This window comes from Hoplias malabaricus, chromosome 2 (assembly GCF_029633855.1).
Source record: "Hoplias malabaricus isolate fHopMal1 chromosome 2, fHopMal1.hap1, whole genome shotgun sequence".
Classification (NCBI taxonomy): Eukaryota; Metazoa; Chordata; class Actinopteri; order Characiformes; family Erythrinidae; genus Hoplias; species Hoplias malabaricus.
The window spans coordinates 50096229-50114395 of NC_089801.1; the positions used below are offsets into that span (position 1 = coordinate 50096229).

Below are 18167 nucleotides of genomic sequence, written 5' to 3' on the forward strand. Positions count from 1 at the left end.
GAGCAGGTAAGGTTTGGGTGGGGGGTTGTTCTCAACTCAACTCAACTCAACTCAACTCAACTTTATTTATAGAGCACTTTAAAAAACACCAACAGCTAAAACAAAGTGCTGTACAAAAGATGTTTATAAAACAAAATAAAATAAAATAACCAATAAGGAAAAATAAATAACTTAAATAAAAACAAAACTAATAAAACAAAACAAATGTCTCATGCTGGGTTAAAAGCCAAAGAATAAAAATGGGTTTTAAGATAAGTTTTAAAAATCGAAAGTGAAGAAGCCTGCCTAATCTGTAATGGTAGGCTATTCCACAGTTTTGGCGCAGCAATTGAAAAGGCTCTATCTCCTCTGAGCTTACATTTTGACCTCGGCACCTCCAGGAGCAGCTGATCAGCTGACCTGAGGCACCGAGCAGTACCGTGGGGATGTAGCAGCTCAGTGAGGTAAGGTGGGGCGAGTCCATTTAAAGATTTAAAAACAAATAAGAGAATCTTAAAATGTACTCTAAAATGCACAGGCAACCAGTGGAGAGAGGCCAGAATGGGAGTTATATGTTCCCTCTTACACGAGCCTGTTAAAAGTTGGGCAGCAGCATTTTGTACCAATTGGAGACGTCTGAGGGAGGACTGGCTGACTCCAAAATACAGTGCATTGCAGTAATCCAATCGGGAAGTGATGAAGGCATGGATTACTGTTTGAAAGTGCTCATGTGTGAGAAATGGCTTCACCTATGCCAGCTGCCTCAGGTGGAAAAAGCTGGACCTAACTTCTGTGCTTATTTGGCGGTCCAATTTAAAATCACTGTCCATCTTAAAACCCAAATTTAAGATAGTTGGCTTCACATACAAAGTCAAGGGGCCCAAATCAACTGGAGGGGCTTCACAGGGACCACTGGGACCAAACACCATCACTTCTGTTTTGTTTTCGTTAAAATGTAAAAAATTTAAAGCCATCCAGTCTTTAATGTCATTGAGACATAACAAAAGTTGTTTAATCAAGAAAGCATCTTTCTTCTTCAAAGGGACATATATCTGGCTGTCGTCAGCATAACAGTGGAATGCAATGCCATGTTTTCTCAAGATAGAGCCCAATGGGAGCAGATAAAGTGAGAAAAGGAGGGGCCCTAAGATTGAGCCCTGTGGAATTCCATATGATAGGGGAGCTGAGGAGGATTCTGAGCCAGCAAAACTCACACACAAAGTTCTGTCCGTCAGATAGGACCTAAACCATTCCAAAGCACTACCACAAATGCCGACTAGATGCTGCAAGCAGGAAACTAAAATGTTGTGATCCACTGTGTCAAAAGCAGCAGTTAGATCCAGCTGGACAAGAATTGCATGGTCCCCAGAATCATTGGCAAGGAGAATGTCATTGAAAACCCTGAGCAACGCTGACTCTGTACTTTGCAAGGTTTTAAAACCAGACTGTAAAACCTCCAGAATATTATGCTCATCCAAAAATAATTTCAGTTGAGCATAAACCACTTTCTCCAAGATCTTTGAAATAAAAGACAGCTTGGAAATAGGCCAATAATTAGCCAATATTGTATGGTCGAGGCCAGGTTTCTTGAGCAAGGGTTGTACTACAGCATGTTTAAAACTCACAGGAACAACACCAGAAGACAGACTGCTGTTAATAATGGCCAGAACCTGCTGCCATATTGTATGAAAAATCTCTTTTAGAAAGTGAGGAGGCAAAACATCACAAGGAGAACCTGAGGGCTTTAAATGGCCCACCACATCCTCCAAGTGCGACAGAGTCACCGGCTCAAACCTATCAAACACAGCCAAGAAAGGGGCAGAGTCAGAGGGGTCAACAGCAGGAGCTGTGATAAGAGCTCTTGCAGTAACAATCTTATCAATGAAAAAGTGCAGAAAGTCATTACACATGTCAGGAGATGCTTTCAAACAGACAGGCTGAGGGGCCTTAAGAACAGAGTCAATGGTTTGAAAATGCTATAATACAATAAAAACTTATTTATTAAAGAATTTATTATGATTAAGGCATTATTATAATTTATTATTAAAGTAGTTATTATGTTAACTATCTTATTTTGTTAATATGTTAATTTGGCAGCATTAATAATATGACATTTTTCAGTAGCCATCCTTTGATTTTAAGCACATTTTTATTCATTTTAATATACTTTCTGTTTTTCTTTTTGTTATGCATTTCCCAGTGCCCTTGTAGAGGTTTTTAATGCAAACCATTTTTCCTGTTTATTGTGGTCAGTAATGGCTTCTTATCAGTTACACATTGTTGCATTGTTGTTAATAGTCTGATTTTTTTCAATTGTGTTTCTGGGGTAAGGGGATAAAAACATCAATTGTAAACGTAAAGATCAATGCTTCTGAAGGCAGCTGTTCTACTCTTTTCAATGATTCAGCATTGCCTCTCTTTTATTTTTGTTTATTCCTCTTTCCTCTTCCCAGGTGTTGCCATGGCAACACCTGGCTTCAGGGGTATTTATGTTTCCATAACAACAGGTAATCTGAATTCTAAATAGTGGGGGTGGGGTTTGGTAGCAGAAAAGAGGATAGCCTTTCTGTATATCAAATCACAGCAAGTTTGTTGTAGGCCAAGTTTCAGACTTCTGGCACTACACCTTTGTAGCACCTTTGTTCCATGTAAATGGAATTTACATTCCATTTAAAGCTACAACCCTATCATAAGTGTCTATCTCTCTTAATATGGTTAGCCCAACCTATGACTCAAAACTATCGATAAACTGGACGCCATGACATTACTTCTGACTTATTACTCAGGTAATGAGTAATAAGTCAGAAGTAATGTCATGGTGTCCAGTTTATCGCTATCTATTTGTTAGTTTATTGTGATTTTGTCAAGGCTGTAGGGAGCATGAAAAGGCTGACGTACACACAAGGAAGGCTTTTAATAAGACAAATTAAAAAACAAATCAAAACAACGCACAATCTGATAATAAACAGGGACAAATCAGAAACAAACTAGAACTAAACTGAACTAAAAACAAACAAAACAGCCATAAATGGGTGTAGACATACATAAACCACACCGAAACACACACCTACACACAAGACCAGACAAAGGAACGCTGAAACCATAGGGGTATATATACAAGCAGCACAGACAAGGATCACCTGAGAAGGATATCATGGGGTCAGGATCACAAGGAGACACAGGTGTGAACACTGATAACAAGGTGGGGCTAAGGCAGAGACAAGGGAGGAGACTGGAAACAAAACAAAACAAAGCCATGTGCTAAAGGAGCACATGGCAAACAAGGGAAACACAAAGAACAGGGTAGAATGCATGACAGATTTGTTCATTCAGTGTTTTAATTTATATGTATCAACTAAATATTGATTATTAATGTAATACACAGTAAGAAAGAAAGTAAGTAAGTGAATTTTGTAATGGAATACTACTAATTAGGGAATGTTTTTGAGATATGTAAAAGATGAGTGTGATTATATGTGTGTGTTTATCTTTGTCCAAAAAGACAGATTATGTTTTCCCATGTTTCTATTCTATTTTTAAAGGTGAACCAGACTATAAATACATTCTCTCTCTCTCTCTCTCTCTCTCTCTCAATAAAGGAAGGTAGAAATGGAAAGAAATTTAGCATCCACACTGAAACTTAACTGGAATCCTGTTCTATTGTTTCCTATTTTGTTTCAATGTGTCTTTTGCTTCCTTACATTCTCTGGATTACTCACTCACTCTTTCTCTATTTTTCTATTTCATTCTGTGTTGTAGGTGAAGACAGCTGACAACTTTGAGTGGTTTCCTGCAGCATACTTTTCTGTGAATAGATGAAGGCTTGCATGCTCATTTTGACACCTTGTGTAGGACATGACAGCGACCATAAAAGGAGGGAACTGAGTTCTGTGGTGGACATCATTACCTCTGCTGGTGTACACACACAGACAGATACACACCTACAAATGGCATCTTTACCCTTCAGTAAAGCAGAGTGTAAAAGCAAATGTGCACATAAGTGCAGAACTGGTTTGAAATAATGTTAAATTCTAAACACATGTTCAATGTCAATATTTTTATTGACATTTCTGTCGGTCCTCAACAACTTCATGGAAATGTTTTGTGTCTTAACTGGAGGATCGCTCTTACCAGCTAACATGGAATGGATCTACTTCCACTCCATGCTGGATTTTCACTGGTGTCCTGCAAGTCTCTCTGCTGGGTCCTCTTCTTTTTTTCTCTATATACCTGTTCTCTTGGTGATATAATTACCTCTCATCATTTCTCTTACCACTGTTATGCTGATGATACTCAACTAATGATTTCCTTCCCACCATCTGATACTCAGGTAACTTTTGTGAGTCACTCTGGATAAGAGCATCTGCTAAATGCTATAAATGTAAATGTAATATGCATCTTGTCATGTCTAACTGATATGGATGACAGCTCACCACCTAAAGCTCAATCCTAGCAAAACTGAGCTGCTGCTCATCCCTGGAATGGCCAGTCTTTACCGCCTTGGTGTGATTCTGGATAGCCAGCTATCGCTCAAAACCAATATCGCGAAAATGACTCATGCAGAGTTCTACTGTACAACAACCAGTCGATTCAGCCTTTTCTTTCTAAGGGGGTTGCCCAAGTGCTAGTCCAGTCTCTAGTCATTTCAAGGCTTAACTACTGTAACTCCCTCCTGAAGACAAGCTGCACGGCTTGTCTTCAATCTTGCAAAAGTTCACCCATGTCACTCCACTGCTGCACTCTCTTTATTGGCTTCAGGTTTAAAACTCTTTGTCTTGCCTACAAAGCCAAAAACGCACCAGCCCCTCCCTACCTTATGGCAATGGTCAAGAGTCATGTTGCATCTTTAAGTACAGCTTGAGTTGACCCGTCATCCCTAAAGACACATGGAGGACTAGCGTAAAGACTCTTCTAAGTCCTGACACCCAGATTGTGGAATGAATTTCCACTGACTGTCTGAAATTGCACACCGTACCAGACTGTATTGCACTTATACCGTGCTTAACTCCTTTCTTTCTAGGTATGAGCACTGGACCTTGTTCTGGCAGCATCTGAGCTCAGGGAGAGTTTGGACTCTAACCTATTGTACCAGCTAGGATACACCAAGTACTTTTTTTAAGTTGCTCTGGATAACAGTGTCTGCTAAATGCTGTTAATCTAAATGTAAATGTAATTAGGATGAAGAATGCTATACATCATTTTTAAATAAAAATTGTGCATCCATTCCAACAAGCATGTGTGCAAAATCACTACTCAAAATGCTTTTGAAGGCCGCTGAATGTATTTAGTTACCAGCAAATAAATATTGCTTAGCCAATAACTCAAGAAATAAAGAGCACATATATTACATTTAACAGCCCATACTGCACAACAAATGAGACCATTCTTCCAGAAGTGCATTTGTGAGGTCAGACACTGATGTTGGATGAGCCAGTCAAGTTCTTTCACACCATTCCTCAAATGTATGTCAGTTAGGACTCTTCATCGACTTTGACGTACCACAAATATGCCTGAATGCAGTTAACAATGCCCCGTCAAGCATCAGAAAGTTTAAACCCTTTCAGCTTTTGCTGCAATGGAATAATACATTTTTTTTATATTATTAATGTGAACAAGTGTTTCTGTTCATACACTAAGCGCAGAAAACACTATTGGAACATTCTTTAGAAGTCCACTGATAATACCTAAAATCATATGCAGCCACCAAGTAGTTATTACTGATACAAATAGAACCGGATCTGTTCCTGATTCTTTGAACCATGAACCGTGACCTGGTGGTGCATTGTGTGTTGTGATGCTATGAGTGTATCAGAACCAGCAGAGATGCTGGAGTTGTTAAACACTTCAGTGTCACTGCTAAACTGAGAGTAGTCCACCAACCAAAAATATACAGCCAACAGCATCCTATGGAGGGCATCCACTGACTACTGAATGATTCCAGGTAGGCTCTGGACCCACCGTGACCATGAACTGGATAAGTGGTTACAGACAATGAATATATTTTTTATTATTTACACATGTAGATCACATTTTCCCCAGAATATATAAAAACAGCACTTTTTGCTTCTCCAGAAAAAGGGGCTGGAGAGGAGTGTGTGTGTGTGTGTGTGTGTGTGTGTTTGTGCATAGGGGACAAAGAGTTTAACTTAACTTAATGCAGTGTCATTAGCTTTGACAGTGTGTGAGTGCAATATCATTGAAATGGATGCAGTGACCCCTCAGTCACCTTCCATTATCACTGCAGTATCTTTGGTTTTACAAAAAGGATCTCTTTTATATTTATTTATTTATTTATTTATCTATCTATTTATTTACCACAGCAGGTTCAAAAAGGCACGGGTGTCACTTTTAAACTTCTGAATACTTTGCATTGCTCCACCCCACCCCATCATCCAAGTTGTGCCCCCGCCTTGCACACAGGGATTCCAGGTAGGCTCCAGCCCCACCACGACCCTGGATACATAAGTGGGTACAGATATTGGATTAATGAATGAATGAATGAATGAATGAATGAATGAACCTTGAGGCTTCTTACTAAAGCAATGAATAAACTAGAAGCAATTTCATTAAGTAATGTTACTGAAAAGCCTTCAAAATTGTAATAGAAACTGAACTAAGTGTGTTTTCTCATTTAAAGGAGAAACATGATAACTAATATATAATAATACTAATATATATATAAAGTATTTGTTCAATTATTCAAATTTCACGCAGTGTTAATCACAGAAAAATACATGTGTTGACATTTAACATAATGTTATATTTTTTATATATATTTTCCCTCATTAGGGCACTTAATAATTGTTCCTTGTTGGTCATATAGCTGTCTCAATACCAATCTCTGTGTCTGCCACAGTAAATGTGTTACAAGGTTTCTGTTGGGTACCCCACTTACTTACTAATTACTTTTAGTACCTAATGAGTTACTTAATGTGGCTTTATTCAGATTGAACAACTAGACAATGATAAATAACCAAAGTGTGGTGAGCATGTATGATAATGCAATGCAAAAGAACATTTTAATCATTCATTTACATTTATAAATTACAACTGATGAAAAATTAACGTTTTTAAGCATGAGTTTTATTTTAATTAATGTATTTGTACCATCTATGGAAATGTTAAATGTACACTGTTTTGTGTAACAGACAATAGAACCTTTGTTTATTAGCTGCTTAATGCAATTATGTGAAATTGACTCTTGGAGTCGAATCTATGATTCCAGATTTTGTGGATTCGAACAGCTCTATTTCTAACGTTTGCCTGGGTAAGGACAATAGCTGTCCTCCGTGCCTGCTTACGTGACATACGGAAACAGCGTTAGCACAGAGCTCATTTTTAACTGACTGCAGTCGGGCATCTTCTCCAGCATTTCCGACAGTAATTTGATTGTGTGTCATTTAGAAAACCTTTCCTTCAAGCCCATCCCTTACTATCGTCGATGCTTCTCTAGAGCTGCACTGAATCTCAACGGAGGGAGAAAGGCGTTAAAGGAGGCAAAACCGTCTCATCTGTTTTTGGCACGACATCAACAGGCAAACCTTCTTTTCTCCCCACACGTAATATTCCTTTACGAATATGGCAAATGCCAGCATATATTAAAAACCTGGGAGGTGTAACAGAGAAAAAGATGAAGTCACAGGAGAACACGGTAAGAACGTTTCCTCGTGTTGTAATTGATAAATATTCGGCTCAAACGGCGTTTTTATGAAAGCTACATCCAGGAAACGCTTTATTTTATTTTGTCTCGTACCTGAGCATCAACGGCACGTATTGCTGTACAGGTTTTATGTAATAGACGTCTATTTATGAGTCTAACTTGCACTGTCAGAAATAGGGGTGGGGGTGGGGGTTGGGGGCGCAGATCCCATTTGAAAGCCTCAGACCGCATCTAACGTACCTAGCGATAGCTGTTCTTAAGGACGTTATAAAAGGCTACTAAAATAAGTAATAAAATACTAATATTATAATATAATAATATTTTACTATATATTTTGTTATCCGATAGAAAATGTATAATGCACACATTCCACAATACGTAATATTAAATTGCCATTTCTTCATTAAAGTTGAATGTTGGGAACTGTATCTTTGCATAAAAATGCAGCTAAGACTAGCTCAAATGGTCTCAGCTGGTCATTAGCTACATTCTTGGTGACGGTGTTCTAACGAGTTGTGCTACACCTTGTCTAACGGTCAAGGTTACTAGACTAGGTGAAAACGGTCCACTGGTTAATCTGGTAGACAAGCTTTTTCAAACTGGATATGCTGGTAGCTCCCCTACACCAGTAGCCGTTAAACGGATATAACTTCAGGGCAAAGTCTTTCAAATATAATATGCCCCAGACAGCGAACATATATCGGTCCACTGGCATAAAAAGGCTGGCACACCACTGACTGTAGACCACTGCTGGTCCACCATGGGACCACTCAGATTACTGTCCTGTACAGATTATAACTCATTTTAATAATGTCAGAGACTTTTATTCTGGAAAACAAACTAATACCAATATTACCAACAAATATGAGAGATATAATAATGAGTATAAGCCTGATGTAAAATGATTATACTAAAAATGTTGACATTGTGCTGGATTAAAATTATTTACTAATCTTATTTATAAAGGACAACAAAAGAACCTAATGAAGGAAAAAATGTAAATTGGACTGTGAATGGAAAAGTGCTAAAATATGACATTTTGTCTAAAATGTTTTAATCACCAGTGGTCTGCCCAGAAAATGTTGTGCAAAACACTAGTGGACTTCCAACTTTGCCCTCAGTGGGACAACAGTTACCTGCCGTCTCCTTGCTATTAGGGGTGGCATGTCTCCAATAAATTAAATTCATATTTTCACATGAAGGGTCTTTTCAGCTTAGTCTCACCCACACATACCCTTACATATATCAGTTAAAAAATTCTAATGGCACTGTTTTAGTTTTAGTCATTAAAAAGCATAAACTGGCAAACTTGATAACAGTAGTCATCAAAGTATATTATTAGTTTGTATAATAGCTTTTTGTCACTGGATGGTAGAGTCTATTGTTTTGCAATCAAGAACAGGGGTTTCTCTTTAAGAAACACTTTTTCCTTAAAAAAAATGTTGTCAGTGTTTATGTCCTACTGGCAGGACTCATACATTTATCCCTCTCTTTGTCTTGTAGTACTCAAGGACAGCAAACAGTGCAACACAATGCTCAGCCTCAGTGAACGCAGCACAATGGCCAAAGTAGTAGGCCCGTGATCCCAACCCATCATCATGTGTACCATGAACTGCACGGCCTGGCCTTTGGACCTGGCAGACCTTGGGAGGCGCCAGGCCTTCAACAGCACCTCAATACAGAGTCCCACACCCAGTGGGTGGGCTTTGATCCACACGGCTACCCTGGCCTCCTGTTCCTTGCTCCTCATTCTCATTTTCTGCCTGGGTTCCTATGGCAACCTGGTGGTGTTCCTGTCCTTCTTTGACCCTGCCTTCCGCAAGTTTCGCACTAACTTTGACTTCATGATCCTCAACTTGTCCTTCTGCGACCTGTTTATCTGCCTCATCACTGCACCCATGTTTGCGCTCATGCTCTTCTTGGACGTGGGCAATGGCGGAGGTGGTGTTTCCAAGGGCTTTTGCTGTGCCTTCCACCTCACCAGCACAGGTTTCATTATCATGTCTCTAGAGACAGTGGCTGTCATAGCACTCCACAGACTGCGAATGGTCCTAGGCCAGCAGCCGAACCACACTGCCTCCTTCACCTGCACCTTAGCCCTTACTGCCCTGCTGTGGACCTCTAGTTTCACCCTGGCAGCTCTGGTCACCTTGCGAGCCTATCCAAGGAGCCCTGGTCCCTGTCTGCCCCACTTTGGCCTCATGGGGAGCCGGGCCAAGGTGGTCTTGTACATATACCTCGCAGATTTTGCCTTTTGTGTGGGCGTAGTTTCCATCTCATATCTGATGATTGCTCAAACATTGCGCAAGAATGCCCAGGTAAGGAAGTGCCCCATCATTACGGTGGATGCCACACGACACCAAGGCCCTCCACCACCCTTCATTGCAGCTGGATTTGAGGGCATGCAATGTGCTGTCCCTGTGCCCTCCCTTTATCGCAATCAGACATACAACAAGCTCCAGCACGTCCAGACACACCCTTTCACTAAGAGGAACAGTGGTGCACTAGTGCCAGGGGCTGCTGCAGGAGCCACATGCTGCCAGATAATGTCCACAGTCAATCTGGCCACAGCCAAGGATTCAAAGGCTGTGGTGACATGTGTGGTTATAGTCATATCTGTGCTCTTTTGCTGCTTGCCGATGGGTGCGTCTCTAGCACAGGATGTCTTATCACCAGAAAGTGGATTTGTTCACCATCAGTTTGAGCTTTGTGGGTTTGCCCTGATCTTCCTTAAGTCAGGCATAAACCCATTTGTTTACTCAAGGAACAGTGCAGGCCTGCGTCGCCGTGTCCTCTGCTGTCTGCAGTGGATAGCACTCGGCTTCCTCTGCTGCAAGCACAAAACCCGACTTCATGCAATGGGTAAAGGAAGCCTGGAGGTCAACCGCAATAAGTCCTCACACCACGAGACCAACTCAGCTTATGTGCTCTCACCTAAGCCTCAGAGGAGACTGGTGGATCAGGCCTGTGGTCCTAGCCACTCTCGTGACAGCATGGCCAGTCCGCGTACCATTGCTGGACGCAAACCCCGGCCTCCGAGCACTTCTACACCCATCAACACTCGCATAGAGCCCTATTACAGCATTTACAACAGCAGCCCTTCAGCAGGACCCAGTTCTCCCAACAGCTTACAGCCAATCAACTCTCAGACCACCGCCTTTGCTAAATGCTATGTGGCCATGCACTACCACACCCACCAGGAGGCTCTGCAGGACTTTGACAGTACCTCTGCCCATCAGATCCCCATCCCTTCAGTGTAAGGGGCCTGTGTTATCTTTCAAAGCACAGGAGTATTTGAATGTCACCAATGTGCTTGCTTACTGTGTGTATATGGGAGCAGTATAGTATTTGCTTGTGGTATATTTGTGATGTTTTTTCAAGAGACTGTGCACCATAGCCTGTTAAAAAGAAAATTGGATATTATTATTTTCCCCAAAATGTTTTATGTTAATTGACATTGGATATTCTATTTTTACACTGACATTATTTCATAACATACGAAAGTGTGTCTTTTATTAATTAAAGGAAAATGATAGTACTTTTCTATATAACATATTTTCCCAGTTTTAAGCAGTGTTTTAAAACAGTGTTTGTGGTTTTAGTTTTATTATAAAGAAGACCAGACTTTCGTAGGCTTACACAAGGCATAGACGTTCACACAGATAAGGGTACAATAATTCATTTCAATGTACAGTTCGGTGTCACACATTTAGGTTATTTTGTGACTTGCATGTTAATATTAAGTTCACTGTAGGTGTTTAGCATAAAAATGTGTTGTAATAGTGATTAACCTTTAGCTTTAAACATGCCATGGTTTGTCTGTAGTAGATGTGGATGCATGTTTTGGGGAGTAAGGTGACCAATGTTGCCCTGTTCAACGGGCATTAATTGGATTGCTGGACAGTAAAATAATCTCAGGTTCGAGGCCCACTGATCCTGAATTTTTACAGCCTATGACATTTTTAAAAACAAGAATCTCAAAAAATGCAGTATAAATGGGGTATAAATTAACAAACACAGTTACATTTCCAATATTTTCAATTGGTCAAACATAACAGTATTTTTAATTTAGCCTAATGGTTAGAGGACTGGGCTTGGTACTGGAGGGTTGCCAGTTCAATCCCCAGGTACCAGCAGGAACATCCATGGCTGAAGTGTCCTTGAGCAAGGCACTGAACCCTCAAAACACCCCCTGCTCTGGGTGTGTGTTCACTGCCACAGATGGGTTAAATGCAGAAGAGTTTTTTTTTTGTACGTTGTACAATGACAAATAATTGCACAATATCATGTGCAAGTGCAAGTACCTAAATCATGTTATTTACAAAACGCATTTCCTGGAAAGCTTGGAAACTTTCTAATAATGCTGTAATTATTAAATAGATACATTATGGAACATCTATTTAACTGGTAATTGTACAAATATATAAATTTCAATGTTTTCACCAACAGACCTATTTCGTAAATATAAACTTTTTATTTGGTAAATATAAAAGAGTTCAATGTGACAAACAACAACAAACTCAAAAATAGTTGGGCTAATAGTTATACAATAACACTGTTCTTTAAGGCTCTATAATTAGTAGTTTAATTGCTAACAGGTGAGGTTATTAATGCTGAGTATAAAAGGAGCTTATACTTCAAAGGCAAACAAAGGCTTAGTTTTTGCACACAGGGATGGTTCGTGTTTCACCTCTTAGTGCCAAATTTTGTGAAAGAATTGTCAGTTCAAAGACAAAAGGCAAGATTTCAGAGAATCTAGTTCTTTCACCATTAAATCATCAAAGCTTCAGTTGAAACCTTGGTGAATAAAAGTCAGAGGTGAGAAACCATTGCTGTATATGCTCAACCAATGAGTCCTCAGCCTGTAGAAACCGCCATTTCACGATAATAGATTTAGCCACGTGCTCCAGAGTACGTAGGAAAATCTTTGTCACTTTGCGCAGTCCGCTGCTGGATCAAGAAAGGTGTGAAACTGTGATTTGCAAAGTGGAAGCCATATATTAATTTTGCACAGAAATGCTGGTAAGTTCTGAAGTCAGAAAGTCAGTGGAAATGTGTTCTATGGTCCAACATGTCCACTATGTGCCATGATCATCCAGTGTGATTTTGTAGTCATAGTGTGGGTGTTTGGCTGGCCTGAGATATCTCTCCTATGGAAAATATATTATGCGTCATGAAGGGGAGACTAAGATGACGGCTGCCACAGAGGGTCTTGTATACAGCAAGAATGTGCAAAAATTCTACACGAAAACAATTAGTATCTTCAATTTCCAAAGTATTAAAAACTAAATTTAAAATAATAGGTTATGTGACCCAGTGGTAAACATGCCTCAGTCCATGTAATTTCAATATTAATAATTAAATAAAAAAAATAAATAATTATATTTAACAGAAAAAATTAAGTCCATAATAAAAATCACTGAAATCACTTTTTGTTATTCTGTCTGTTAAATAAAGGTAAACCAACAGATTGCTGATTTCAGGTTTTAATGCATTTAAAGGTGTGGACATGGGTTTTATATATTATAAAAATATCAAGTACAATCAAAATATTAAAACATGAATTTTGGATGTTTGTAGTAAAATGTGTGTCTCTTTTGTTTTATTGCGTTAGCAATATATTCAAATTTGTATGATTCCTGCCTTGTGGAAGTCTATGAAAGTAGTTTAATATTTCACAGAAAACCTGCATAAAATGTGAATTTGAGAAAACCATTGCACCTTTCAGGATAAATTCAAAAAAATTGGAGAAAGTGTTCTACAATGTATATCTTATTAAATGTTTTGCAAGTAGATTTCCCTTTCCTGATATATGTTATTTTGAAAAGAGTTCTCAGAAATGTTTAATTTATGAGGCCACCCTTTCTTTATGTAATTATGCATTTTTTGCTGTATTTCAGGACTGGAGCGTTCTACTATTATATTCTTGCCAGTATGAAGGATAACTTGGTTAGTATAATGGCATATTGTTAAAAACTGCCACTACTAATGCTGGTATAATCATGATTTCAATTGTTTATGCTCAACTCATAACAGATGATTGCAGCTTTTTTAAAGAAATTAAAAACTTTTTATGCAACTGCCTCATCTGATTGAAGCACTCTGAGTTCAGTTTGATAACTTAATACAACTTTCCATGATAGAAATAATTTACCTCTAGAATAATTTCTGCATTTTATAAATATTTATGTATTGGCAGGTATGTAGTTGGTAAAACAGAAGACAAGTATCAGTCTACACCAGCCATATAGTTGGATCATTATTCTTTTGAATATATTTTATATGAAGCAGACGAATGAATTTGCAGACTTTAGACACATTTCATGCATGGAGTGAAAAAAACATTGTGTCTGGGTTTTTTTTTTTTTTTTTTTTTTTTTTTTTTTTTTATATAACAGTGCTTTTTTACAACCATACTATGATTCTTTTGTCTAACTCTTAAACAGTACTGTTGATGTCTACACTAGGAACTCAAATCTGGTGTCACGCAGCCTTACAAAAACAGCCATCCATTGTTTTATTTGATAGCACTTCATCTTATTCTACTGAATAGAAAGGATGGTTTTCATGTGCTACATTTATTTCATGTCAAACAGTTAATCAGTGTTGTGTATTATCAACATGTTTCAGGTATACCATTTGACAAATTTTATGAATACAGCGTTCTCCTAAAATATTGGCATACCTGGGAAACATCAGGACCATGGGCTGTTAAAACATTGTTGATCATCCTTTTAATGTTTTATTCAAATGTCTGATTTTATTTGAAATAAAATGATTGAAAGAATAAAATCTAAGTCTTACCATAAAATAAATATTTTCTCAAATATATGTGTGCCATAATTGTTGACCCATTCATTCAATAGAATTTTGTGCAACATCCCTTTGCAAAGATAACAACTCTAAGACTTCTAATATAATGCTTAATTAGACTGTTGAACATATGGCAAGATATCTGAGAACATTCCTCCATACAGAATGTCTACCGATAAAAAACAAATCCATATCTTATCATCTCCCATAAATTTAAACTCTCTGTTGTTTCCCTGTTACTAGAGTTGTTCAACATTTTTCCAACTTATAGCTGTTTTGTTGAAGCAATTTGCTTATCAATGCAGCGTAATCATTAATCTGATCATTAATTACTGCATTCTCTGGTCTTTCTGATAGAGACTGTGTTTAAATACGAAGTGGCCTGTATGTTAAACCACATATTTATGTATGTATGTTTTGTTAATGTTTTGAATGAACCGTGAACAGGATAAAAAATAAATAAATAAATAAAACTGAGCACCCTGACACAAGAATAACAGTTGACCATTCACTGTCTCATGCTGTTTATGTTCTGAAATAAATAAAGCACTGCTGTTAAATAGCGTCATCTAATGTTAATAAATGCAAGTTGATGGCCAAACTAAACCTGAGTTGAAATATCAAGGCTGAGTTGAAGTAATTGCACAGAATATTCTCTGTTGCAAACACAGTTTAAAGTGATTGTGATTAAAAAAGAGGTATATATTATTTTGAGACTGATAAAAGTGACGTTCTACGGTTTTCTTTAAAAAAAACAGCTAGTGTCAATGTCACACAGTTACAGTTTCCTGGGGTTGTGAATTTGAGTCCCACTCCGGGTGACTGTCTGTGAAGAGTTTGTTGTGTTCTTCCTGTGTCCACATGTGTTTCCTCCAGGTGATCTGGTTTCTTCCCACAGTCCAAAAAACACATGTTCATCAGTGGATTGGCGACTCAAAAGTGTTTGTACGTGTGAGTGAATGTGTGAGTGTGTGTCACCCAGTTAAGGACTGCTGCCTCTTCTAGGGTGTATTCCTACCTTGCGCCCAGTGATTCCAGGTAGGCACCGGACCTGTCACAACCCTGAATTGTATAAGTAGTTACAGACAATGAATGAATAAATGAATATATATAAATAAAATGCAAATAATAAAAAGTGCTAAGTAATAGTAAGGACCAGATATCCAAAGTATTTTTTGCCACCTAATAAATACAGTGGAATCTCTACCTATGAACTTGATCCGTTCCGTGACCCGGTTCGTAAGTAGAAATGTTCGTTTCTCGAGTCATTTTTTCCCATTTGAAATAATGGAAAAGCAATTAGTGCCTTCCAGCCCACCCCGAAAGTCACCCGTTTTGCACTGATATATGTTTGCAAAACTCTCAAATTAGTAAAAAAAAAAAAAACGTTGCATTACTAAAAGTAAAAAAAAGTTTTAAGTGGTTACACATCGCTACCTTGAAGACGTGACGACTGGCTGGAGGAGTGACACAGGCACTGGCTGTATGACGGGAGGTGGGGGGTGGGTGGAATAACGGAGAGTAGGCGGGTGAATGTGGGGAGACGAAGCGTAGATACAGCTTAACTTGGCACAAATTTCGATGTCTGCTATTTACACTAATGCTACATTGCTAAAGCTACAATATGCTAATCTTAAAAGCTCACTCAAGTCTGGGGCGCTGGGAGACTCGCCTATTGGGTTCAGTGGCCATTTCCAGCCGCCGGCTGGAAAAAAAAATATAGGCGTTCTTTAGTAGAGGTTCCACTGTATTTCAATGCCTAGGAGATTTATCGGCACCACTTTGAAATAAGACTATACTTATAAAAATGTATAACTGGTTTAAAATCTGTTTATTACATGGTTATTAATTAGGTTGTAAACACCTTAAAAGTAACTATTAATCATTTGTAATACAGAGATAAAAGAGAAACAGTGACATCTTTTTTGTCTAATATTGAAAGTGTCAAGAGAGCTTAGTCAAATTGTCTAGGTAAAGAATAAGCCAAGACCTAAGAATATGAGTTTACTCATTCATTCATTGTCTGTAACTGCTTATTCAATTCAGCATCACGGTGGGTCCAGAGCCTACCCAGAATCACTGGGCACAAGGCGGGAACATGCCCTGTAGAAGGCGCCAGTCCTTCACAGTGTGACACATACATCTGTGGACACCTTTGAGTAGCCAATTCACCTAGCAATGTGCATTTTTGGACCGTGGGAGAAAGCCAGAGCAAACTCACACGGTCACCTGAAGCTGGGCTCGAACCCACAACCCTAGGACCCTGGACAGCAACATTAAGTGTTGCACCACCGTGCCGCCCAATGTGAATTTAGTAATTTCACTTTGGTTAATTGTAGTAATTTGTTGGTGGTTAATTAATTGAAAATGGTCGTTAAATGGTTAAACTGACAGGGTTAATGATGACTGGAGAGACTGAATTTATAAACCAATAAATAAAATTGTAAAGCACTTAAAGAACTTTATAAGTGTAGTCTTATTCTAAAATATCAACAATTTATGTACGTATGTACTTAGATAATCTTGAGATAAGGATTCAACATTAACTTTTTAGAATCTCTATGGTAGAAAGGTACACTTAAAGGGAAATTATATAATATTTTTACATTAAAATTACAACTTAATAATCATTGGCATGTTTCAGGGGGAATATAGGTTCAACACTGCAGAAACTGCACTATGTAACTTTGGAGGGGAGTAAACTTTGTTTGTTTGTTTTGGATTCCATCAACATTGCAATTAAAATGGAAGACCTGTAGATTCTTTGCTTTAGGTGAGGAAAATGCCTATATTTAAGAACTCTGGGTTATCATTACAACCACTGTAAAAATAAATTAATAAATTCACACCAAAAGGCAGGATATAAGTGGTAAATAACAGAAGGTCAAGAACATGGTCTTAATGGGGACGTCTATGATAGTGGGGAAAAATTATGGTTTGTTTACATTCAGGATCTCAATGTCTTTTAATGTGGAACCGTATGCTTGAGATGAAAAAAAAAAACGACTGTATGGCTGAAATTTAAATTGTAAGTTTTTGTTTAGTTTTGTAGCACTTTCAGTAATGCATAGCCGTCTTAAGACATTTCCACCTTACGCAAAAATATTTTCAATATTACCCACACCTATGGAGAAGGAATAGGGCAATATCCCCATCCCAGTTCATGCTTTCGTTCTTTCCGTTGTCTAAAAAAACAACAGAAGCTTATTCTCTCCCATGAGCAGAGAGAGAGAAAGCTGAGAGTTAGTTTTTTACTCATTTACAGACACTGGGGCTTCATAAACACATTAGGCACGTTTTTCAGCACACAGACTAGAGAGCTAGCAAATAGTGAGGAAACATCTGATTTTTATAAAAATGTTTTTTGATTACAGTTGTGCCTTTATGGAACACTCTACATAAAAACTGTGTTGAATGAAGTCACCCTCAGTGTGTGCTGCTCTCTGCTCTTTATTTTCACCATTGGGCCAGTGACACATGCATGTTAGCACTGCCCTGTGGAAACACTGGCCATACCAGTTTTGTTTTGTCCTCTGTTTTGCTGAAATTCACCACCTCCAATCGGTCACACAGACACTGCATAGGTACTAACCACTTTCGTTTTAGCCACCCCTGTTCTGACTAGAGTTTTGTTTTCCACGTTTTGCTTCATAACTTTTGTGTTGCTGTGATTTATATGGCTTTTGTAACCCTCTGTAAGCACATTGGTATATGG

At 38.4% G+C, this 18167-nt stretch overlaps 1 protein-coding gene across 1 annotated transcript; it reads left to right on the forward strand.

Moving 5' to 3' along the window:
* Positions 1-7265: 7265 nt before the first annotated feature.
* On the forward strand, positions 7266-12013 carry gpr75 (G protein-coupled receptor 75). The gene is made up of 2 exons (XM_066660687.1): positions 7266-7630; positions 9143-12013. Exon 2 carries the CDS (start codon positions 9238-9240, stop codon positions 10897-10899), a length of 1662 nt encoding a protein of 553 aa, XP_066516784.1. The 5' UTR covers positions 7266-7630; positions 9143-9237; the 3' UTR covers positions 10900-12013.
* Positions 12014-18167: the final 6154 nt, after the last annotated feature.

Coding starts and splice junctions, on each gene's coding strand:
- gpr75 (XM_066660687.1), top strand. CDS start 9,238: ATGTGTACCATGAACTGCACGGCCTGGCCTTTGGACCTGGCAGACCTT.